The 24,527-nt window shown below is 44.5% G+C and overlaps 4 protein-coding genes across 5 annotated transcripts; 3 read left to right on the top strand and 1 right to left on the bottom strand.

The window, feature by feature from the left end:
• Positions 1-410: 410 nt before the first annotated feature.
• On the bottom strand, positions 411-2,680 carry LOC131292121 (uncharacterized). The gene is made up of 2 exons (XM_058320841.1): positions 2,498-2,680; positions 411-2,423 (listed from the first exon to the last, which is right to left on the bottom strand). The coding sequence occupies exons 1-2, from the start codon at positions 2,578-2,580 to the stop codon at positions 458-460; spliced, it is 2,049 nt and encodes a 682-aa protein (XP_058176824.1). The 5' UTR covers positions 2,581-2,680; the 3' UTR covers positions 411-457.
• Positions 2,681-3,069: 389 nt separating this feature from the next.
• Positions 3,070-4,356, top strand: LOC131291548 (hydroxymethylglutaryl-CoA lyase, mitochondrial). The gene is made up of 4 exons (XM_058320727.1): positions 3,070-3,126; positions 3,211-3,483; positions 3,545-3,713; positions 3,792-4,356. Exons 1-4 carry the CDS (start codon positions 3,070-3,072, stop codon positions 4,265-4,267), a joined length of 975 nt encoding a protein of 324 aa, XP_058176710.1. The 3' UTR covers positions 4,268-4,356.
• A 3,460-nt stretch (positions 4,357-7,816) lies between these two features.
• LOC131283154 (myosin-2 heavy chain) lies at positions 7,817-14,958 on the top strand. The gene is made up of 17 exons (XM_058312733.1): positions 7,817-7,998; positions 8,063-8,312; positions 8,405-8,649; positions 8,807-10,332; positions 10,397-10,853; positions 10,920-11,259; positions 11,327-11,486; positions 11,565-11,710; positions 11,791-12,079; positions 12,137-12,528; positions 12,600-12,712; positions 12,781-13,684; positions 13,753-13,955; positions 14,041-14,176; positions 14,260-14,475; positions 14,541-14,780; positions 14,857-14,958. The coding sequence occupies exons 1-17, from the start codon at positions 7,817-7,819 to the stop codon at positions 14,956-14,958; spliced, it is 5,901 nt and encodes a 1,966-aa protein (XP_058168716.1).
• A 1,675-nt stretch (positions 14,959-16,633) lies between these two features.
• On the top strand, positions 16,634-24,124 carry LOC131282468 (sodium/hydrogen exchanger 6). Of its 2 annotated transcripts, XM_058311943.1 has the most exons (14): positions 16,634-17,040; positions 17,516-17,832; positions 17,905-18,191; positions 18,271-18,518; positions 18,589-18,791; positions 18,871-18,982; positions 19,053-19,206; positions 19,271-19,322; positions 19,632-19,661; positions 20,115-20,171; positions 20,552-20,655; positions 20,724-20,832; positions 20,915-21,031; positions 24,008-24,124. In XM_058311943.1, exons 1-14 carry the CDS (start codon positions 16,761-16,763, stop codon positions 24,122-24,124), a joined length of 2,187 nt encoding a protein of 728 aa, XP_058167926.1. In that variant the 5' UTR covers positions 16,634-16,760. The 2 variants fall into 2 exon arrangements, with proteins under 2 accessions (XP_058167926.1, XP_058167927.1); XM_058311944.1 differs by lacking the exons at positions 19,632-19,661; positions 20,115-20,171; positions 24,008-24,124 and having other exon boundaries at positions 19,271-19,326; positions 20,577-20,655; positions 20,915-21,097.
• Positions 24,125-24,527: the final 403 nt, after the last annotated feature.

The following is a 24,527-nucleotide window of genomic DNA, read 5'->3' on the forward strand; positions in this document are numbered from 1 at the left end:
GGAACCATCAATTTCACCATCGACCAAAACCCAACACGTTGAAACTAGCACCGATTGGACTGTTACGGATCAATATCAACCAACAACGATGTTAAGTGATCATCAATATTCTTTCGACTCCCTTGAATCGTCCGAATATGAGAGTGCTGAAAGTGCAGTAACGTTGGATGATATCGTATCGTATACCATGTTGGAAAGTGATGTTGAAGTCGATTTCTTACGCAGTGCAATCGAAAGGAGACGATCGAAAAAAATACTGCCTCTTCCGAAAAAGAAAAAATACGATCATGTTTCATCTAGGGTTAAAAACTACATTCTATCTCAAAACGCAAATTACAAATAGGGTAGCTTTGATTTGGGGAGTTCCAATGCGGATGGTTTATTGTTAAAATATTAAAATTATACATATATAGGTGATGCGAACAATAAAATATGATCTATTCGACAGCATCAAAGTTCAAAACCGCTTTGCATCGTGGAGCACTCGGACCGACACATCATTAGATGCGACGGAGATATCCTTCAAACTATCATCCCCGATCGTACTGTCGTTCATCATCAACCTACGACCAGCCCCACCGCCACCAGATTCTCCTGCATACCTGATTCGTCCTTCGTGACGGATGACCATGGTGGGAGAGTTGTTGATCAGTTTCTGCATCTTTTCACCGCCTGGAATGCGCACCAGATTTCTCTCGTCCAGAACGTGTGCACGATTCGAGCTGATCACTCCTTTACCCGGCAGAGACGGTGTATAACCTTTGGCGACACCGTAATGGTTTTCCTTACTGCTGCGACCTGCGCTCATTACGCTATCGCGATTCTCGCTGTGCAAAACATCGATGAGATTCTTATTCGGGCAGTTGATCTTAGTCTGCAGCATACTTTGGGGTGTTTTCTTGATGTACGCCCCGATTGGAGAAACGATATGATCAAAGTTGCGATACGCTCCCAGTTTTGCCTGCGGCAAGCGACTAACGACTGGTTTCTTGAACGCTCCTCCACTTGCCGAACCGCCGCTCGGAGGACCCGGAAGTTTCTTCGCAGAATTGTTCTTTCCAACACTGGAGAAAAGCGTCTGCTTGCAACCGCTTCCGGTGCCATGAGAAACGTTTAGTTTCGATCTCATCACGCTGGACGGTGTTAGATAAGTGTAATTGGATGTGTCGGCTGTTGCTTTACTTGCACTATTGTTGGCGGGAGTCAGGTGTTCTACATGGCGAGTGTATGTTGCACCGTCTTCGGAGTCCGAAATTGTGCGCGATTTTTGTTGTTGCTGCTGATCGTGTTTCAGACTCTGGCCAAGCTGGTGGTCCTTCTCTTTCTTTTTCATGGCCATCAGTTTCATACCCTGTCGGAGCATGAAATCAGTCTCCTCCATCGTGTCATTGAAACGATCCGGCATTTCTTCCAACTCCGACACATTGTGGTCTTTATAATCGCTTTCATCAAGATCATCCAGCATGGAGGACTGTTCATTTGTAACAATGCTGTCGTTCTGCTCACTGAGAACAGAATCCAACGGATCCATTTGAGCATGCAAATCTTCTTCATGTTCAGATTCACTGGCACTGCTGTCCAGGAGAATAACGTTTTGGACTTCGGTAAGGCCGGCCTCTGCGGTCGAATTTTTACTGTAAGTAGACTCATCCTCGTGCTGCTCGTGACGTCCGAAGGCCGTTTGGTTATCGCTGGATGTGTTGTCATAAACCAAACCTGAATCCATGGCACTGCTTCGTGCATACGAGTCCGTTGTGAACGTGTCTTCCGCCGTACGGTATATTTCACTGCTACTGATCGCAGAGCTACTGTTACCAGCTTCTTGACTTTCCCTTTGCTGCGCAGAAACATACGTATCGATGGAAGAATTCTTCGACTCACCAGCCTCATTGATGGTCGACTCTTCAATAATCGTGGACGGTCGAAGCACGTGCACTCGCTTCATCGGGGACATAATCTGGCCACTGCCAGGTAGAATTGAATTCTCCCAAAACCCTGAAGGCTCATCGACATCATCTAGCTGGGTTATGTCGCCGAAGGTAGTCGGAATCGATGGTAAAGCTTTCTCTACCTGCTCCCCAACCGCCGGTTCAACACCTCCCACGCTCAACCGCTTCACATTGTCCACTACGCCACACAACCTCTCCATCTCTTCGAAACTCATGTCCGATATTTTACAAATCGAATCTTGTTCCAGGAAGGTGGAATCGTTCCCGGAAGTGCCTCTCGGTTGGTATGTAGCTCCCGAGCGCTCTTCCCGGGCTGTAGCTGCTTCTTCACTCGCTAGCATCTTTTCTTCGCTTGTCTGCTTCGCCATCTGTTGTCTCTTGCGGTCCAGCAATTCACGGAAACTTTCGTCCAATTCGAAGGAAGACTCTTCGGAAGATTCTGGCGTCGCCTCCCGTTGTGCCAACGGTGCTTGTCTGCAAAGGTACACGATAAATATCTTCCTCATCGCAATTTGTTTCGCTGGCAAAGATGCAGTTGTGATACTTACTTCATGTTTCGGAAGTAGAGTTTCCAATCATTCAGCGTCGGCATTCCGTAGCTTACTTCGATCGGTTTACTTTGATCCGACATTTTAAGTTACGTAGAAAATAGAACGTACACTTCTTGATATCAATTCCACACTTAAATTGTCCACAGTCACAGGTACGCTTCAGACACGACTGTTGTTATGTTGTTTGTCTGACGGTTATTTTTGAATTGACGGCAAAGCAGTTGACAAGAGAAACTGCAATAAAACGTTGACAGTTCGATGGTGGCGTAAATCTGATGGTGTAATTTGAGAATTAACCAATCGAATTTTAATTCCTTAAATTTCAATCAATATTTAGGTAACGGAATAATTTTAAATTTACACATTAAATTTAATCTTCCTATTTTTGCCACTGACCAACAGAATATACAGAGCTAGGGAAGATAATGTTAAATTATTCAGAACCTGTTTGTTTACCAAAAACATATGACTAGCGGTGTAATCTCCGGTTGACAACTACGATCGAACGATTGTTTTATTTTGTTCTTCAATTCATAACATTCCAAGATTTTAGTGTTATTTTCAACAAAATGCTGCGAACAACAAGAACCCTTCTTAATTTATGCAAAAGTCGTTCGTATACAACGGTAAGTTCAGTGAGTTGAATCATATCAAGTGTTTGTTAAAGTAACAACGTCACTGTCTTATCACCACTTACATCATTGCCACAGAGCATCTCCCAACCTGTAGCGGTGCGAATAGTTGAGGTCGGCCCAAGAGACGGGCTGCAAAATGAACCGACAATCCTTCCGGCCTCGGTCAAGATTGAACTCATCAATCAGCTGTCTGCAACAGGCCTTCGTACCATCGAAGCAACCAGTTTCGTCAGCGCCAAATGGGTACCGCAGATGGGCGACAATGCGGAGGTGCTGAAAGGAATCAACAAACTTCCCGGCATTTCGTATCCCGTGCTAACGCCGAACCTTAAAGGATTTCAGGCAGCGGTTGGTTATCCATCGTTTAATTATTCTAGGCTTTGTATTGAACAAATACATTATGTTTCAGATGGCTGCCGGGGCCGAAGAGGTAGCTGTGTTTGGCGCCGCTTCGGAAAGCTTCTCGCGCAAGAATGTAAACTGTTCGGTGGAAGAGAGTATTGCCCGATTTAAGGATGTGATGGATGCGGCACAAAAAGCGAATGTAAAAGTACGCGGTTACGTTTCAACCGTAGTGGGTAAGCCATAGTTTCACGTTAGACGCTCCATTTGAAGCAGTAAAAATAGTTCTTTAAATTAATTTCAATCTACTTCAGGTTGTCCCTATGAAGGAGAAATAAAACCCTCAGCAGTGGTTCGAGTCGTTGACAAGCTGCTGGAAATGGGATGTTACGAGATTTCTCTCGGCGATACCATCGGCGTTGGTACGCCGGGAAGCTTTTCAAAAATGTTGCGTGAGGTGACGAAGATTGCACCTGTTAATATGCTGGCGGTGCACTGCCATGACACCTATGGACAGGCGCTGCCCAATATCCTAGCATCGTTGGATTTTGGAATTGCGGTCGTAGATTCATCCGTTTCTGGTTTGGGCGGTTGCCCATACGCCCGCGGTGCCTCAGGAAATGCCGCCACGGAGGACGTCGTGTACATGCTTCACGGGCTGGGAATCGAAACGGGCATTGATTTAGGGAAACTCGTGTCAGTAGGAAAGTTTATTTGCGAAAAGCTCCAGCGCCAGTCGGAATCGAAGGTGAACCGAGCGATGAGGAAGCCTAATCCAAACGCATGCTAGTTCTGCAGGGTGTGAAGTGCGGAAAGGATCACCAAGAAGAAACTGTGCATTTATTATTATTAAGGCGAAAAACTGTTTTGTAAGACAATACAGACACAAAACAATATATTTTTGATAGCAGTGTTATTTTACAATCCAAATTGTTAATTCAGATGCAATAAATGGAATTCATTGAAATGAGATACTACATGCTTAAACATTGAAACTTACACCATGACTTCTAAACAAAGTGCAAGCTGCGTTTGCGCAGTCACCTCGCGGGATATGCCACTTGAGCCGAGGTTCGCTTTCGGTGTCTGCCGTACTTAAATTTAGTTGAGTATCGGTACCGTCTCAGGCTAGCCGTACGTCGGTCGAATTAAATCGAGTCCGTGGATTCCTTTTCCTCTCACCCTTGCTGCGACAAAATTTTCCTTCTTGCTCACACCAAGCGGCCTAGTAACGGGGAAATTTGATCGACACGTTAAGACGAAAAAAGAAAAACCCATCTTCGAGATTCACGAGAGTACGAACGAGATTCAAATTGGTGGTGGAAAGCAAGATATTTCTGCGGGACGTGAAAAAAGGATATCCATTCTTCGACGTCGTTTTCCATTTTCCAAGCGATCGCATAAATAAGTGAAAAGTTCAACCGATCACATTGCTACCTGCTTCTCCAACCCCCTTGACCAGTGCGAGAGGAGATTTCGTGTGTAACTAAGCCCTGTGTGCGCGATGCGAGCTTAGTTTATTTTTGCATTCATTGTGACTCGCCCGTCGTTTTATCCCGTGGAAGTGAAGAACCGTCCGAAAGGGGGAGAAAAATTCAACGAGGATTCATTTTTCACTTGCTGCGAGAATGTTCCACTCCGATAAATGACACCCCATGGAGCACCAGTGCAACCGTTTGTGACCGGGTAGTAGTTCTCGTGTGCCTTCGGTGCAGTGTTCCGAAAGTTGCCATGCGTGTCCAAGATCGCAGGAGCCCATCGTCTTCGTCATACGCGACTAAATTGGGCTAACCATTGTAACGTGTTCGTGGTGAATTACTGGTGAGAGTGAGAGAAAAGCTGGAGCTATATTTATAAAGGTGATAAAAATGTCCAAAAAGTATCGGTTACTATTGTCTAGTGTATTGGCACACTTAGTTGCACAGCATCCAAAATGTGTTCGATAGTTGTACGGCCGTACGCGAAAATATGACGTGCACACAATGCCACCCCGATGGCCGACGGAAATGAGCATTTTCTTTGTGCACGCTGGGCATCGACGTCAAATTTTCCGTTGTCGAGAGGATTTTCTTCGGGCTAGTGTGCGCTAACCGCTGATGGTCCAATGACCAACGACCAATACTACTGTCGTGTGGACACAACGTACGAGAAATATTATGTCTTCTTTGTGCTTTTATTTCACGGCCTGCGAAAGGCAAATTATGTGAAAGAAACTAATAGCGATGGCACGACGACATGCTGAAAGAGCGAAAACGAGAAAGTCAGCGGAAGTTATTTTTAAATCATAGCATACCATCATCTTAACGCATGCGGGAGCAAAGCAAGTGAGCAAGGAGAAGAAGGCAGCAAACATCAACAGCAGGAGCAATAGCAGCAGCAGATACAGTAACGCCGCTAGCAACGTTTTGCCTGTCGTATTAAAAGTTACGCAATTTCTCTCCGCCAAGCGTCGTCGTGGCCTCGCGGCCAAAACCAAGACGCACCGGGGGCTTCCACGATCCGAACGATCCCAGTCACGGCGACCTACGCGCGGTTACCACTGAGAAGCTATGTGTATGACGATCATGGTAGTTTCGATGGAAATCTAGTAGCCGCTTTCTCTTCGGTTGCCAAAGTGATTCAAATAAGAGAAGCGGATTGAAACCTGTTCGACTATAGATTACAATAAATCAGAGGACATGTTTTCATTTTCGTGGTCGCGGAAGGGAGGGAACGGTAAAACATCTGCTACTTGCCGTGAGCCAGACTTATTCCGGTAAAATAAGCTATTTATTGCTTACAAACACGTGGGGATTATTTGGAGAATTCAATTTCCTGGTATTTCTTGCCGAAAGCGAAATGATTTATTCTTTTCTCTATCGTTTTCGGTTTTAAGATTAATTGCGAATGTCTTTGGCTCCAGTTAGGCCGCATTACTCTCTCCAACACCCACGCAATTTTCTTTGGCAGTTGAAGAAGAAAACCTAGAAAACATAGACATTGTGCAGACGAACGCTTCATTCAATTTAAATTAATTTCCACTCTGCAATTTCAAGCAAAAACCAAGAATGCCCGCCTAGGATAGACATGTTGGGCAGTAGCCAAACTGAAACAAAAACCGGTTAATTTAAAAAAATAAATACGAATTGTCTACTTGGCTGGTTGGTGGGGTTCGCTAGGAGATGTGGAATGCTACCAAAACGGTTAAACAGCCTTTCCTGCTATTTTTAAAGACCGTTCGTTGAGTGACCGATGTCGAAAAAAATACTTTGACGACAGCGTCACGTGTGACGATCAAATCGCAGTTTTTCGTTGTGCGGAACGCTCCCGACGTGACAGTGCGACAGTGTAACTTACTGAAAAACAACTTTGTATGGCTGTATACTTTTGATATCATTGGTTTGAAACAATTCAAGTTGTGTGTAAAATATAACTATTTTATTTAACACCAAGCGGTATGTCAGAACGTGGTTCGAATCGATGTGTGGTGGAGGCGCATGGTCGTTGACAAAGTTCCTGCCGTACGTCCCGCATGGATTAATCCCAAAGGCTTCCAACGTATAGATTATTGTGCTTCTAGAATTCTAAAGCACACATTTTAAATAATTCAGACAACATTGAAAATATTTAAATTAGTACTACATTTAGAAACCATTATTTTTGCAAGTATTGATTATAGTAAATTAATAATTAGTAAATACTTATTGGGTTGTTGAACGAAGATCTACGATACATAAGGCTTCAAAACCTCACCGATATCAACAATAATCTGCATTTGATCTCATTGCGAACAAGTTTTTGTGCCAACAAAGATGTAGATGAACATGAAAGTTTTTCATAAAACAGAAAAAAGTACACAGAAGAGCCATTACACCCCCCAGTGCATCCTCTGGATAAAACAAGTGAAAATGTGATGTCAACCATGAAGAATAAATAGATTCGTGTTGATATATTACTGTAATTGTCTGCTCAGCTTACAAATGCGATTACCCATTGCGTTAGGCTTAGTTGTGCACGTGATCGGGGAATCCCGTAAACACTGCAAGTGTGATGATTTAAAAAGAAAAAAGAAACGGAGAAGTTCTTTCTGAACCGTCAGCCGATCAGCATAGACACTTGGATGATAAAAATAGTGCAGAATTTAGTACGACGCCGTAACACGTGGGTGTGGCGTCGCGGACTATTTATAACACGCTACGACGGACAAGGTGTTTGTAATCAAACCTGAAGCATCGATACGTCAGGCCAAGGTGCTATCGACTGCAAGGATTTACTTTTTTTTAAATTTGTTTTGCATGCTTCTTAACTTCCTGAACTATTTTTTCCATCAAATCAAGGTACGTTCATTGAATGAGGCGCCATGTCGCACATGTTTCCAAGCGCCAAGGGCGATCAGTTATGTCCGCTCGGATTCCACCCGCAAGTGCGCTGGCCGACGAGATGTAAGCGTTGCTTCCGGGACTATAAAGAGCACGGGAATAAACGGAATGGTGACGATATCACCGCTTCCACGCCGGTCTTGCCAGGCTCAACCCAATCACGGTGAGTACCCTGGAAACGTGGTGAAAATGATCGGTTTAACAACGCTTCCTCCCCACCTCTGTAGTAGTCGTGATGGTGGCAGTAGCACCACGCTCGACAAGCCGGTGCGAAGCTGGACCTCCACACAGAATCTGTTCTCTTCCGGCAGCGGTTCCGGTGCCGGGTCCGGTAACCCGAGCGCCCAAAGCTTTCAACCGCGTCCGGCGTCGTGGGCTTCAACACCCGACCTGGATAACTTTCTACCGAACGTGAAGGTCGACCTGACGGTTAACTTGCCCCTTCCGAGACGCCGACATACCACAACATTCGACAATGTTAGTTACACCCCCGCAGTCAAGGGGCGAATTCTCAATTCTGGAGCTGTGATGGATGGTCGTCTAACCTGGTGTGTCTCCTTACTTTGCAGCTAACCGAGGAAGCAACGGTTACAATTAAAAGGCCACCCCTGCCACCGATCTTGAAAGTCGACCCCATCAAGCGGGATGAAAAGGCCGACTCGCTGTTACAGAAGCGAGAAGACACGGTGTCGGACATCGTGATCGAGAAAGGTGACTCGCTTGCGGAACGTGTGCGAAAGTTGAATCTGATCAAACGGCAGGGAAGTGCCGAGCGAGAGACGAGCAAAGAGCGATCCTTGCCTCCAAAGGAAAAGTAAGTAGCTTCGCAGAACGAATTTCTTAAACAGACCATACTTATCGAACAGTTGCTTGATGGGGATCTCCATTATATTGATAGAAATTTAAACATTTAATCGAATGTTTCTATATTGTTTTCGGTTTTGTCAACTATAATTTCCAATTTCCTCCAGAGATGAATCACCCTCAGTGTCTGCTAAAGTTGTGCTTAAGCCAACGAAAACGGACCCCGATCCGCCAACGGTTGAAAAAGTCGAACGTAGAAGACGTAGGCCCATTCCAGACACACCCGATTCCAGTGTCACCCCCTCCCCGTCGGGTTCCGTTGCTTCCTCGAAGACGCTCGTAGGTAGTCTCAAATCGGCAACAGTCCCGGCGACCACCACATCAGCAAGTGCTTCCAGTGGGTCCTCGCATACAAAAGACAGTAGCATCTCCGCAACCGGCGATGGTGGAACCACGAAAACCGTCATTCGGCGTAGGCGAATCGAAGATTTGTCGGCGCCACCAGCGACGACGACGACCCCGACTAGCAAACCAACGCTGTCCATATCGAGCCCCTCGAAAACCTCCATCGCGCCAAAGAGTGACCGTACGATCGATACGCAGCCACCGGTTCCGAGCTCCAGCAGCGACGAAGTAAAGTTCCTCATTTCGATCAAAGACAAAAAGACGAAGGCGGATGATGATCGTTCGATCACGACCGATACGACCGAAACGACTGAGGCCACCATTGTGGATCACATCGATAGCCGGGAGCTCCAGGAGGAGATCGAGAGTCTGCGGCGCGAACTGGAGACGACAAAGGCCCGAGCCGAACGTGCCGAGCGAGACAAGAGTGACATCCTGCTACGGCGCCTCGCGTCGATCGATACGGTCTCAAACAAGACGGCTGCTTCCGAAGCGCTTAAGCTGCAACAGAAGGTGAACGAGCAGAGGCAGCTGATCGACGACCTGCAGGACGAGAAGAAGTTCCTCACCTCCAAGCTCAAGGAGATGTCCGCCGACCTGCACGTCCGCGGGAGCCGAAATGTGGAGGAGCAGCTGCGTCAGAAGCTCGATCAGGCGGAAACGCTTTGCGAGGAGCTGATGGACGAGAATGAGGAGATCAAACGTGAGTTGCGCAACATGGAGACGGAGATCGAGGAAATGCACGATAACTTCCGCGAGGAGCAGGCGGACGAGTACGCGTCGCTTAAGAAGGAACTGGACCAGACCACCAAAAACTGCCGGATACTGTCGTTCAAGCTGAAAAAGTCCGACCGACGCATCGAGCAGCTCGAGTCGGAGAAGGCAGCCCTCGGTACGAGCGGGGATCTGGCGGCAAAGATCAAGCAGCTCGAGGACGAGCTGAAGGTCTCGAACGAGGTTGCCCGCCGGCTACAGGCCGAACTGGAAAGCGCTGGATCTACACCCTCGACACCGACGAAAAAGACCCCATCGTTGGGTAACATCGGCAAGTCCACGTCGGCTGACAGTAAGATTTCGCGAGCTTCTTTAACACGCGGAGGATCGCAGGAGGATCCAGCTCAGCTGCTTCGCGATCTGCAGGACTCTCTCGAGCGGGAGGCGGACCTGCGTGAGCAGCTCAAGTACGCCGAAGAAGAGGCAGAAAACTTGCGCCGCAAGTCGTCGCGTGTGGAAGACGAGAACGATTCGCTAGTGATGCAACTGAAGAAAATGGCTACGAAGGCGAAAAGTAAGTCCTTTTAGACTTTTAGAATTTCAGAGAACTTCATGACCTTTTTTATTTTACCTTACAGCGAAAAGTATATTCTCCAAAACGCGCAAGCTTAGTCCCGCACCGACGTCACGCTCGAGCCCAGATGCGCCAATCGAGAAGGATGAAGGTATCTCCGACGAGGAGGACCCGGCTGAGCTGCGGATACAGCTGGAGCTGAACGATCGAGAGATGTGCGTGTTGCGGCGCAAGGTTGAGGAACTGGAGCACGACAACAAGCACAGCCGGGAGCAGATCAAGGAACTGCAGGAAAACCTTGCTACCAAAACCAAGGAACTGACCCGCAGACTGCCTTCCACTTCGGTGGCCGGCAGGACAGGTGCGAAGGATCCTCTCGAGGAGAAGAAAATCACCGTAATGGAGGAAGAAATCAGCGAGCTACGCAAGAAGCTGATCGAGAAGGATCGCGAGTTTGAACGAGTGCAGGCTGAGATGGCGCTGGCAAAATCCAAGGGTGGCAAATCGCTTTCGAAATCGAAGTAAGCTATGCTGTTTGTGTGTTTGTGGTTAGGAAGATGATAAATAGCGAAATTGCCTTTCCACAGGTCACTTGATGGACTGACCGACCAGCAGGTGTTGGACCTGAAGCGACAGCTACAGGTAATCGAGCAGGAAGCGACGGTACTACGGGCCAAAACGCAGAGTCTCGAGCAGGAGAATGAAAAGCATCAAACGGAAATCAAGAAGTTACAGGCTGTTCGGAAGGCCTCAACCACCACGCCAGCGGTAGATACGAAAAAGCTCACGGACAACATCGAGCAGCTAGAGAAGGACAAACAGGAACTAGAGGGACGATTAAAACGTATAATTCAGGATTCTACTAGTCAGTTACCGTCCCGTCTGCCAAAGAATCCTACCGACATGCATACCAAGCTCCAATTGAAGGTAACACATGAAACCAGTTAACTGTACCCTTTGCTTTTTCACTGAACAAACATTCCTACTACTCTAGAAAATGATCGAAGAGTGTGAGACGGAAATCGATGATCTTCGAGCACTTGTTGGAAAAACGGGTACGATGAGTATCGCGAGTCTTGAAAAGGAAAAGAAACAACTCATAGCCGAACTGGGTGAGACAAAGCTGCAGCGAGAAAAGCTTACAACAGAATTAAGTATGCGATGAAAAATGCAACTTTTCTTAAGTGAGGCAGTTAATTTAAATTTTAATTATTTTTCTTGCTTGTTTAAAGACACCTTAAAGACGGACACTCTTCAACAACAAACCACCAAACTGAACGAAGCTCAACGAACCGTTGAGAAGCTGGAGGAAGAAAATAGGAAGCAAAATGAAAAGATTAAATCTTTGGAGGATAAAATCACTAAAGTCAACAGTACTGTAAGTGGGAGCGCAGGCGAAAATTTTGTTGAAATATTGTTCATATAAAACGCTTTTTCCAACGGCTGTTTTCCTCATAGATGAAGACAGCAGAGTCAAGCAAGTCGTTCCTGGAAGTACAGCTCAAATCCGAGAAAGAGAAGCACACAGCCGCAGAAAAGGATATGGAAAAGCTGCGCAAAGAAAAGAGCAAATTAGACGGCCGTATCGGAGACTTGGAAAAGGAGTTGCAGCTCTCGAAGAAAAATGCCGAGCTGATAAAGGAAAGTTTGGAACGTGAAATATCTACACTGAAGAGTAAATCCACCTCCAGCGCTGACGAGAGCGAATCTTCCAAGATTTTGCAAGATCTCAAGAAGCAAAATGAAGGTAAGAAACGACTCGTTTTCTTTGTGACATTCTCAACAGATTCCAATTTTCCGCCAGATCTTACTGCCGAGATTCACCAGCAGAGTAGAAAGTTTGAGGAGTTGCTGCAGAAGCATGAAAGCATCGAAGAGGAACATCTGGTTCTGCGGGCACAGCTGGCGTCCGAGCGGGAAAAGACACAGGAACTCGACACGTTGAAGAACAAGCTCATCCAGGCCGAAGCCATCGAGACGCGCCTGGTTAAGGAGAACACCAACATCAGCCGACGGTTGGTGGAGGCGCAGAAAAAGTTGAGCGCCGCGGAAACTGGCAACGAGAATCGCTACGCGGCCGTGGAGCTGGAGAAAAATCGCATGAAAACTGCCCTGGAAGACAAGCTGCACGAGTACGAGAAGCTTGTGAAGGAGAACGAAATGAATTTGTATCAAGTAAATCAGCTTAAAAAAGACGTAAGTATAATGCAAACGGATGAAGGGCGAAAAAAGTATTCTCGTATGAAATGCGGTATGTCTCGATCTAGAATGAAGACCTACGTGGAAAACTGGACGACTACGAACGCATCAACAAGGCGCAGCGAACGCTCAGCGAACATAATGCTCATCTAGAGCAGGAATTGAAGAACGTCTATGTGAAGTAAGTAAAAATATATGTTTTTGGGTGTATCTTTTCAACTAAAATATAATCTTTTGCCCCGAATGCAGACTGGAAGCGTCAGAGATGAACGTCAAGTCGGAAGTAGCGGCCACTCGTTTGCGATACGAACAGCAGGTGACCAACTTACACAACGAGCTGACTGCGATGCAACGGCAGTGTGAACGGTTCAAGCGCGACCGGGACACTTTCAAGCAGCTGGTGGAAGCGGCCCAGAAGCAGATCGGCGATATGAAGGCAAACAGGCGAAGTCTTGCGTCGGTAACCAGCAGTAGTGGAGACGACGACGATAAGACCAAGATAGTCGCACTGGAGCAACAGATCGGATGCCTCGAGGATGAGCTGAGTGAGGCCAGGCTGGAGGCGAGCAAGGTGCGCACCGAGCTGGTGTCCGAACTGAGTGCCTCGGAGATCAAAATATCCGAGATGCAGTCGAAGATCAACGAGCTGGAGGAGGAAAAGATTATGGGCAGTGGAAAGTCGAAGGTGCCCGGCACCAAGACACGCCTGGAGCTATCGTGGCAGAAGGAGCGTGAGGAACTTCAAAGGCTGGTACAGGAAACGTCCACCCTGGCGCGTGATCTGCGACAGACGCTCTTTGAGGTGGAGCGCGAGCGTGACAAGGATAAGCTGGAATCCAAGCGGAAGATAGAACAAATCAAAAAGACAACCGAGGAGGAGATAGAGGAGGGCAGACGAAAGGTGACCGAGCTGCAGAGCGACCTGTTGGAGCTGCGTGATGCACATGCGAAGCTGCGCACGGCGAACGAGAAGTTGCGCCGCGACCGTGACCGCTTCGAAAAGGAACGAGAAAGTGCCACGCGCAGAAGGATCGAGGCAGAGGGTGACCGGCGAGTCGGAGCATTGCTTCAGACCGTGGACGAGCTGGTCAAGCTGGCACCGGAACTGCAGAAGGTTGCAACGAAGGACTCCCATACTACAAGCACTGGAAAGGTAACTTGAAACGAAGTTGTCGAATCTTTTACTTTCACTAACCAGCCTATCTAAAACCCCTGTGACAGACCATCACCACAAATGCACCCATTCCAACACCTCCCATGCGTCACAAGAGTCCATCGCCCGGTCCTGGAGGCTCACAGCCGCAGCAGTCGATTTCTACAGTATTAGTTAGACTGGCCGAAGCGTCCGAAGATCTGCGACGATATCAGCGGATGTGCGACGAGGAAAAAGACAGAGAGCGTGTGCGACGCGGAGGAATGCGTCGGTAAGTAGGAACTTGTAAAGATAGCAGTTTTGGTACTAGGTCGATATAACCACTAACTCCACATCTTTCGGTTATCATTTATCAGTGCTGCATCTCAGGAGAACGACGCTATCAATGAAAACACGCCAGGACGACCTGCGATGAGGCTGAACAGGAATGGCGGAAGTCTCTACAGGAAGAGTCTTTCTTTGGACCAATCGATGCAAGCTGAACAGCAAGGGGTAAGGAATGCAGCACAGTGGACATCGTCCACAAACAACCGATGCCAGAGAAATCATGTATGTTTTCCTTCCCCATTCTACAGCTCATCTGGAAGGAAGGCGACGATAGCATGTCATCGTTGCAGTCGATTGACTCCGATTATGGCATGATGCGTCGAGATTCTAGTCTCGATTCACGCCTATCCACCGGATCAACTCAAAGTGATATGCCACGGATGCGTAAGAAGAAGCGCGGTATTATGGGCAAATTGCGCAGCTTAAGCTTAACCCGCAGTAAAGGAGCTGAAAGCGATTATTCGGTGAGTGCGCACGGCTGGCATAAGCATTCAGGCATGCTTCTTACCATCTATACTTTGTCCAACAGCACCAAGGATCCGATTCTGACCTTAGCTTGGCAGGGGACGTCCGTTCGAGTAAAACCAACCTGAAGGGAAAACTATCCGGCATGTTCCGTCGCGGTGGATCATCGTCGCGCACAAACAGCACCGAAGCCATCGACCGAGACATACAACGTCCAGTTGCGATTCAAACACTCGGAAACGGTCCCACAACGGTAGCTACTCCACCAAGGCCAGTTTCTGCCAGCACACCGCATTTAGCTAGAGTAAGTCGATAGTCACCATATTATAGAATGTGCACATTTGAATTTAATCACCATCTGTACCTCTTCTCCGACACAGACTGGAAAACCGCCCACACCTTCGACGATGCCAACGACGCAGAGAAAAAGGCTCAGTGCCAACCTGCCACCAACGGGTTCATCATCCGGCGGGGGACAGTAACGACACCGCAATACGACTAAAACCCCATAACTTTAGGACGAAAAAGTGACACTGTTTTACAGATATCGGCTGTCTTCAAAAGCATTCGATGTCGATCTCTCACATTCATTCAAACAAATAATTCACGGGAAAACACTGACACGCGCCTATTTATGTTGAAAAGAAGTAAACTGCACTTTTTTTAAATTGTTCGTGATAATTTTGATAGTGAATGAAACAGTCAAGATCCATTTGTTAAATAAATATGTTCCATTCATCTCGTTTACCAAGTTTTCGAATGATATGAGCTACTCCGAAAATAATGCATTCAAGTTTCACTATCACTCTGCTTTTGGTCAAAATTATAACTGATCACAGCAGGCCAAAACGAACGAAACCAACGTTTTGACATCTCAGTCATCAGTTGCTATTGGACAGTCGGGGTAGTCAGTTCGCAGATACATTTTGCACGAATCGTTGAAGCTATCGAAATGCCTCTCGAATCCATTTCAAGCCTTCAGGAGACCCTGGCATCTTTGGTAAGTTGAAAAACGTTTTGAAATATTATTTTCACCCAAAAATACTGAAATTATGCTGTTCATAGGATAAAGAAATAGAGGAGCATGAAGAAGTATTGATTAACACGGTGTGGTCGATTGCGGCTGCTAGTGAAAGTGCTTCTGCAAATATTACTTCCAAAATAGATACAATGGGTAAGAGATGTGTATTTTAAAGAAAATGATCATTTTTAATCGTTTGCCTTACTAACTATACGTATAGAATGGAACGCATGGTTGAAGGCGCAAGAATTACGCAATGGTACGGATGAGCAATCTTTTGTTAAACCACACTTGACTACTACTGTACCAGAGCACCTCGTTGCCATGAGCGACCAGACAAAGAAGAATACAGAGGAAATATTCAAGCTGCATCAAAAAGCGGTAAGTTACTTGACCTGATACAGCTGGCCGTTTGGAATGTTCCATTATTCATTTAATATGGGGTCCATTTTGTAACAGCGATCCAACGACAATGAGATAGAGTTGGAAAACATAATTGGCACAAGACAACAGTTGCGGGAACAGAACCTTAATATACATCAGTATAGACAAGAGCAAAAGGAGCTGAATCAAGATCAAAAAAGAAAGTACATCAAAGTGAATGATATGCTAAAAGAACACGTTGGCGAACTAGAGTAAGTTATTGTGTATAATAGTGATAAACTGACAATAATTTACCTCGTTTTCAACTATTTCCAGACTGAACGTTAATCAAGAGGAAGGGGAGCTACGTCTAAAAAACAGTAATGATGTGCACGGCATGACCGACATATTCAATTCATTTTAAGCTAACTGCAATTATTGAACAATGTAATGCTTCCGAAGTGTTGAAAATGCTAAAATGAACAATAAAAATGGTTGATGGAGCCTTATAAAATCATATTGAATTGCTTGTATAGTTTTGTAACCGATCATTAGAAATGCGATTTAAAATCAAGTCATACCTTCTTCTGAAACAACTGCTCAGCTGTCAATGTACATTCTGACAGAATCATAATAAACACAACACCCCCCTGCACTGCCCCTCGGTAATTTAACATTCAATCATTGTCAATTGTGTGCAGAAGAGCAGGGTTATCCGCGGAAGGCAGACGGAAACTTGAGGGTTTTTTTCCCATCGTAGTAGATTTCAGATACACAAAGTGATAACCCTCGGACTAACAGGTGCTCCGCGAGGAGTGAACAAAGTGCAGCACCTCGGTAGTACGTGCCGACGTCGTGGGAGTCGTCATTCCGATCCCGAGACGAATCTAGTGCGTAGAAATGAGCAAGTGGCGGGTAAAGTTGCAGAATCGGCCGCGATATCGGTTCCTTCCCGTGGTGGTGCTGTTGCTGCTAGCCCAATGGTGCCTCCTGGATGCAGTCGTGACAGGCGAATCGACCGACATCGAGCTCGATGCTAAAGCGAACAAGATTCATCAAATAGATTCCCTGAATCTATTACTTTACACCTGCCTGCTAACGCTGACGGTGCTAACAATCTGGTTGTTCAAACATCGTCGAGTTTCCTGGCTGCACGAAACGGGCCTGGCCGTTATTTATGGTAATAGCAACATTTATAATCCTGCATCTATGGTCCTTGTACGGTGAAAATGATAAGATTACGACATCGAATTTTCTCGGAAAAGCATAAGGGAACTAGAAGAAGAAAAAAAGTTAGTCTGTCGTAAACCAAGCGTTCGTTTTTTCTTCATCGGAATTAACCTTCTGTGTAATCAATAGTTGGTTCATCGTTAACGGTCCGTCCCATATGGTGTCGCCGACGGCGGATCAACTTTCAGTGATAGGGACGAAAGGCAGTGGAAAGTTCTGTATGACTAATACCTTTTGCGCAATGGCAGCTGTATTGATGTGTGATTTGTCGTGTGCACAATATAAATACGATGATATATTTATTTTTCTATGAATAAGAAAAAAAATTAGAACATATACAAACCGTGCAACGAAATGCAGTTGGCTTAAAAGAATATCATAAGTGTTTGTATTTTAAACCTTTACTTTGTTCAACTTCATTTTAGGTCTTATTGTTGGTGCCATCATACGGTATGCCGGAACTACTACTCCAATCATACATGTGTCTGTCGAGGCGGAACCGGATGCTAAGTTCAATCAGAGCCTTCCACCGGACACACTATGGTTGAAGTTCCCGGGAAACCTGCCCCATGGCTCCGACCAGCCGGTGAAGGCGAACAAAACCTACACGTACAGTTTCCGCGGCGAACTGGGCAATGTGGAGGAGAACGAAATCGACCTGAAGGCGACTTTCGATCCGGAAGTATTTTTCAACATTATTCTCCCACCGATAATCTTCCACGCCGGGTACAGTTTGAAAAGGGTGAGTAGCCAATGCCTCAAGATGCTCCGAATCAACTAATTAAATGTCGCTTTTCTGTTGTAATTTGTCTAGAAATACTTCTTTCGAAATCTTGGCGCTATCTTGATGTTTGCCATCATTGGTACAACGCTGTCGGCCTTCTTGATCGGAGCACTGATGTACGGGTTCGTGCAGCTGATGCCAAAACTGAAATCGAGCTTCACCTTTCTGGACACGCTGTACTTTGGGGCACTTATTTCTCCCACGGATCCGCTAACGATTCTGGCTATCTTTAGCGACAAGCACGTGGACGTTAATTTATACGCTTTGGTGTTCGGTGAGAGTGTTCTGAACGACGCAGTTGCCATCGTTCTTAGCGGGTAAGTGGCCCATCGTCGGTTTACGAGACTTTGGAAATTATATTGACTCTGTCCGTTGCTGTTTTTCTTGTATCCCCAGCGCAATTCAAAACTACGGTGAACACTACTCAAGCAACGGGGAGTTCGAAGGGCATGCGTTTTTGCGTTCGCTGGGAGACTTTTTCAGCGTATTTGCCTTCTCCCTGCTGATCGGTGCATCGATGGGTTCTGTGACGGCAATGATGACCAAATTCACTCGGATACGAGACTTCCCGCTGCTCGAGTCGGCCCTTTTCGTGCTGATGTCGTACAGTACGTTTTTGATAGCGGAAGCATCGGAATTAACGGGTAATAATCTGATCATAAAATCTTATCAGTCAGCAGCATTTGTTGACCCTAATTTCCTCCCCGCCAACAGGAGTGGTCGCGGTACTGTTTTGCGGTATTTGTCAGGCTCATTACACGTACAACAATCTGTCGGACGATTCGCGGACACGAACGAAGCAAATTTTCGAACTACTCAACTTCCTTGCGGAGAACTTTATCTTTTCGTACATCGGCGTGTCCATGTTTACGTTCCCGAAGCATCACTTCGATCCGCTGTTCATTTTTACCGGATTTGTAAGTTACCCAACTGTACCAAAAACAAAGACGATGGAAATTGTGAAGTACAAAATCATACCATTTTTTTTGTTTACAGATGTGTGCGGCCATCGGACGTGCGGTGAATATTTATCCTCTTTCGGCACTGCTGAACATTGCTAGAAAACCAAAGATATCGTGGAACTTCCAGCATATGCTGTTCTTCGCTGGTAAGTATAGGCAGGAAGTTGTACCGAAAAGTTTGCCAGTTTACATTTATACGGTTTCATGTGCTCGCAGGTCTGAGAGGCGCTATGTCGTTCGCTCTTGCCATTAGAAACACCGTGTCCGATGCGCGACAAGCCATGTTAACGACCACATCGTTAATCGTCATTACTACGGTCATCATTCAGGGTGGTGCATCCAATTTTCTACTCAACTGGCTGCACATTCCGTAAGGCTGCACTCATCCTAGTCGAAATGACTTCTTTTAAAAATCTCCCTCTTTTTATATTCAGCGTTGGAGTTGACGACGAAACAGAAGCCCTGCCCTACCAAGGCGTACGTAGCGTAAGTAGTCATCTGTTATACCAAATTGCACACGTTCAGGCAAGTTAGTATTGCACTAAGAGCCTCAGTTATAAAGGAATGTTTACACAGATCTCAAACACCTTTATCTTTCCGTTAGATTTACGTTGCCTAACATATGAAATTAACTTGCTTGTTGGTTAATTTGAAAAAAAAAAACAAATTTATTGATATTACTTTTATTCTAAATTGTTCTCGGACACACGCGTACACATACTCACACCCACACACACACCTCCCTGCCAATCTATCCTAACAACAAACGGTTTCTTCACAATTGTTCACTCCAAGGTGTACAACTCGATGGAGAACACAGCCGGGGTACGTTGGACAATTTAAAAACTCTAATTATTTTTATTCCGTTGTTGAACTAGTTTCCCTGCGGCATGTTCTCATTCCCATCGTACAGTGTAGTATAATGTAGGTGTCTAATTCATTTGGCGAAGGTTGGACACATGATGCATTTCGTTCTCGCTCTCGATGTTGTATCCCATCCTGTTGGTGTTTCTCCTTTTTAGCGAACAATCATAAACAAGTTTCTTACTCAGATGGATCACACTGACAAACCCTTAGAGAAGAAACAACTAGTCGAATGTTTATTGTTGTCAATGAAAGGTTCTGGAGTAGTGTAGTGTTGTAGTTTATGAGTTAACTAACCTTTCCAAAATCAAACCCATATACAACGACACCCATTCTAACATATGATCATATTTTTCCATCATCTTCGCTGTTCCGACTCTCCACCTGTCCATTGATTGCTTTCGTTTCCCAAAGTCGATCGACGTCGGTTTAAATCTAAGTCAACTGCAAGTGAATAGGCGAAGCTCTTTGGTAAGCTGCGATTAAAATTGTCTCTTTAAAAATTGCACCTCAATCATGATTAGTGAATTGGTATTTAGATCATGTCGTATGCAGTTTCATCGTATGTTTATTAGGTTGAATAATTAGTAGGAAAACTGGTATTGACGGGATTGATTGCCTGTGCGCGGACCAAAAGGGTGTCCGTAAAGTTTTTCTTTATCGTGTTTACACAATTTTTAGTTTGTACAACATCTGCTTCTATCATATGCTTTAGTTAAATATTACGTAATGGTTCCCCTTCTGAATCCTTGCTATAGTTGTCTGTGAAATATTACTGTACATCTCTATTTATCCATCTGGTCTGGTACTTGGGGAAACTAATTTCCTTTTTTACATTTCTCTATGCAAAGGACTTGGATAATCCAGACAGTGAAGGTGCGACTACACCCGGAGGAACCCGCAGAGGCCACGAAAAGGCCGTTCTAGCAAGATTGTGGGGCAATTTTGATTCGAGGTAAAGAATAATATAAACTTCCTTACGGGTGGTTTTTTTTCATCTAAACTGTATACATTTCGTTGTAGATACATGAAACCACTGCTAACGCACTCGCGGCCAACCTTACTCGAGACGCTGCCGGTTTGTTTGAGTCCCTTGGCCCGGCTGCTAACGACCACCGAGCAATTAACTCAGGTTTGTGTAGAACAAAGAAAAACGAACGTTGAAGGATCGCCATAAAAACAACAGACATACATTTTGCTTCTTCCACATGTAGGATGGCCCGACAAGACGGCCCGATTCGGACTCTGATCTGTGCATCGATGATGACGATCGGATTTCACGTGGCGGACCCACCGAGGGCGCCAGCGTACGGAGAAACTCCATCAATCGCGTAAGTATCCGTCTTGTTTCGGATGATCGTAATACGATATTTGCAAGCTATAAGAATCGCGACTAATTCTAATAATAGCATTAGACATTTAATGCACTCTGTAGCGGTCAGGTGTCACGTAGAAGTGGTGGTTCTCTGTAGAATTGTGCAGGAGCTTGCTTTTTTTTAAAACGAGTTTGCAGGAAACACAAACTTTTAGGGAACAACAATGGTAAACATTAGTTCGTTGGTGCCGAAAGGCTCTTGTGGGGGAAAGGGGAAAATGCATGAACTATTAAAAATATTAACACACACAATGTACTCACAACGTCCTTCGGATAGGGTGAGCATATGAGCAGCGCAGTGAACAGATATACTTAATATAATAACTCTTGTGTGCCTCGCTTATGCCGTGCCATAAGCGTGTATATGTGTCCGAGGTGATTTTTTAGCGTAATATAAAGTATCTGCCTGTGTAGGGCGCATATTTGTGTCTAGTCAATGGTTAAATTCAAGTAAAGGTAGACTTAAAAAAAACATTCTAAAACAAAAACCAGACGACCTTTCGTCCGTGCGTAGATCTTAGAAGGACACCGAAACCGACGAAGATAAAAAGAAAGCTACATACGTCCTTCAAGCGAAGACTGTAATCAGTATTTATATTTTTGGTGATAGCAAAACTAATAGTGGTGTAGTACGCATACAAACTTTTCTTTCTTGCTTTGAGATCTTTATCCAGTTGAGGTTGTTTACTACATATACACGTCGATGGAAAATTTACGACAGTTGAATTATTTTTATTGGCAAGCTTAGTTGTAATATTTCCAACATTAAACTGTATATTATATGAGCCGTTAAAATGTATATTGATTAACACTTCTCTCTCGACCAATTGTGATCAATATTTATATCCCTATTCTTTGCATGCATGCGCTCTCTCTCTACCTCGTTTAATGATCCTTCGATATGAAAACTTGTCGCGTTGAATATTACCACGTGGGAATGTAACACTTCTATTAACTCTCTAAACACTGCTCGTAAAAACAAAAAACAAAACCATCAAACCCAAACCCTAACAATCCACAAACAACTTGACTGCGACGGGCATGTCATGCACATACGGACAAACTTAAACTCTGAACCGCTGCAGCAACATTCCTACACTAATGTACGGGAGGCAAACGATGCGATCGATATGTTGGGTAGTTTTGGATCTAACTTTATGTAAAGGTGATTAATGATACTGGGTAAAGCTAACTTTCGTTCACGTCCATTGTAGTTCAAGTAAGTTGCAAACATTGAACTAGACAATTTTCTCCCTCATAATTGCATGCATTGGTTTACTATATCAGTTAAACTATGTTCTCTGTTTCCAAATTTTTAATATTTTGTTTATTTCTTTCTGTTTGTTTCCTTCGTCGAACAAATGTTTTTAGCTGAAACATGGCGTTTAAATTTGCTTGGTCCTGATATATGCCATGCACTTTAACAGGGCCGCTGTTAGTGTAGGACATAAAAAAAACAAGCAAGCAAAAATGTGCCTAACCAAATCAACGCAGCATTACCAGATGGTTTGCCATACCATATACATATTTGCCTTTTAATTTAATTACCGTTTAGTTCATTTAGATTTACGTTATTGTGTTGTTATTTAGTTTTTTTTCTTCTTGTTTTGGGGTCCAATTCCGAATTGTGGGTATGGTTAATTTCTGTTGTAACTTACTTAAGTTTGGTTTTATTTAAGCGTTGTTTTCTGCTCCCAGAAAACTGACAATAAGTTTTTTAAATAAATATAGCATATTAGGCGGATCATTACAGCGCGGCTTATGAAGCGGAACATTGATTTTTCTCTTGAAATTTTGCGTATTAATTAAACAAAATATAAATTGCGTGTGGTTAAAAGTTTGTTGCAGGCTCAAGAAACACAGACAAATAAGAGCATAAAAATTAGCAGATGTTTTTTTTATGAGGTGATGATTAATATATTCATAAACCCATAATTGTTTAGTCAAACAACACCACCACAAATGCCACTCAAATTAAAGTTGCCCCTGTGATGATCGTATAGATATTTTCCCTGTCCAGTGTTCCACCGTAAATGGTGACGGAAAGATTGAATCGCTCTCTGTTTCATTGCTGGACGTTTTCTGCGACATCATCGATAGAATATTTTTTGAATCTATAATTATCTCTCAATTCAAATAAACGACCAATATATACGAAAAATGTAAAAGAATGCAGGAAAAATATGAAAATCGTGCGTAAAAATCCAAGTGGCGCAATGAAGCAAAATAGAAAAAATCTTCTCGTTGTGTACTTATGGCAAAAGGAAAGTATAAGTTTTAAATGCAGAAAACCTCGAACTACGAGATAAAATAAGGAAAATGCGTGATACCCTACCCTATTGTTATTGCGTGTGGATGTGTTAAATGTGTTTAAAACAGGGAAATTGTTTATGTTAAGAAAAAAAAGGCTTCACGATATTGTACAAAACTGGGTTCAACCTTTTCCTATGAGTTCCTTAAGTTGTTTGCTGTGCAGCAATATTAAATTGGAAAAGTATTCCTACATCAGTTTATAGTACCAAATTATGAATAACATCTTAGTTTCTCAAGTTTTCCTAAGAAGCTCGATTGGTAAAATGCTTAGAGGATATGGATGTGAAGAGACAGCCACTAGCTAAAAGATTCACGGTGCTAGAGAGAAGGGATAGGTCCTGTGGTTAGGAAAGATAGTTCATCTCATTGGAAATTGTTTCATAGCCTCGTTTGAAGGATGGAGGGAACCCAGAGAAAAGAGAAACATTTAAATATAGTGATATTGTATGACTAGTGATTTCTTGTTCGTATTATCTTTCATTTTCCACTCTTCGTATTATCACTCTTTCTCTCTCTCTTTCTTCTTCTTCTTCTCGTTTTCTCTGACCGTTTGCCTCGCGCGCTTAAATCCGAACTTCGTTTCTACTTAACACACGTGATTCTTCCATCCATAAAATAGTTAGAAATTATGGACGATAGCAACGTCCACGCTACGTTTCACGCGTCTACCGCAAACATCGCCAACCGGATCATACAGCAGGGACGGAGAGCAAGTGGTAAAATATTCCACTTTTAACCGAATCCAACAAGATCGCGAAGCTCGAAAATCATGCCCCTCGTTCACAACGAAATCAGTGCGGATCGGAGTGAAAACACATAATCTCATCTTCTGCCGTCGTCATCGCTCTCAGTGGAGATTCTCGTTCTAGTTACGCTTGTACTATTTCAATAATTAGTTGTGTGTGCGGCGGCTGTGATATTTCAAAAAATAGTTTTTGTAAGTTAATTTCATTACGGTTCATAGATCATGAATGCAAGCTTTATTCCGAACAAAGCGCACCGGGAAAAGATGGATTGTAATGGAAAATGGAGGATGTAAAATGTTTTCCACATGCTGATGATTCTTTCTCTGTATGACGCTGATGTAAGTTTTAATAAAAAAAAATCTATTCCAAAGATCAAAGTTCTGCCGATGAAGC

Source organism: Anopheles ziemanni, chromosome 2 (assembly GCF_943734765.1).
Source record: "Anopheles ziemanni chromosome 2, idAnoZiCoDA_A2_x.2, whole genome shotgun sequence".
Taxonomy (NCBI): domain Eukaryota; kingdom Metazoa; phylum Arthropoda; class Insecta; order Diptera; family Culicidae; genus Anopheles; species Anopheles ziemanni.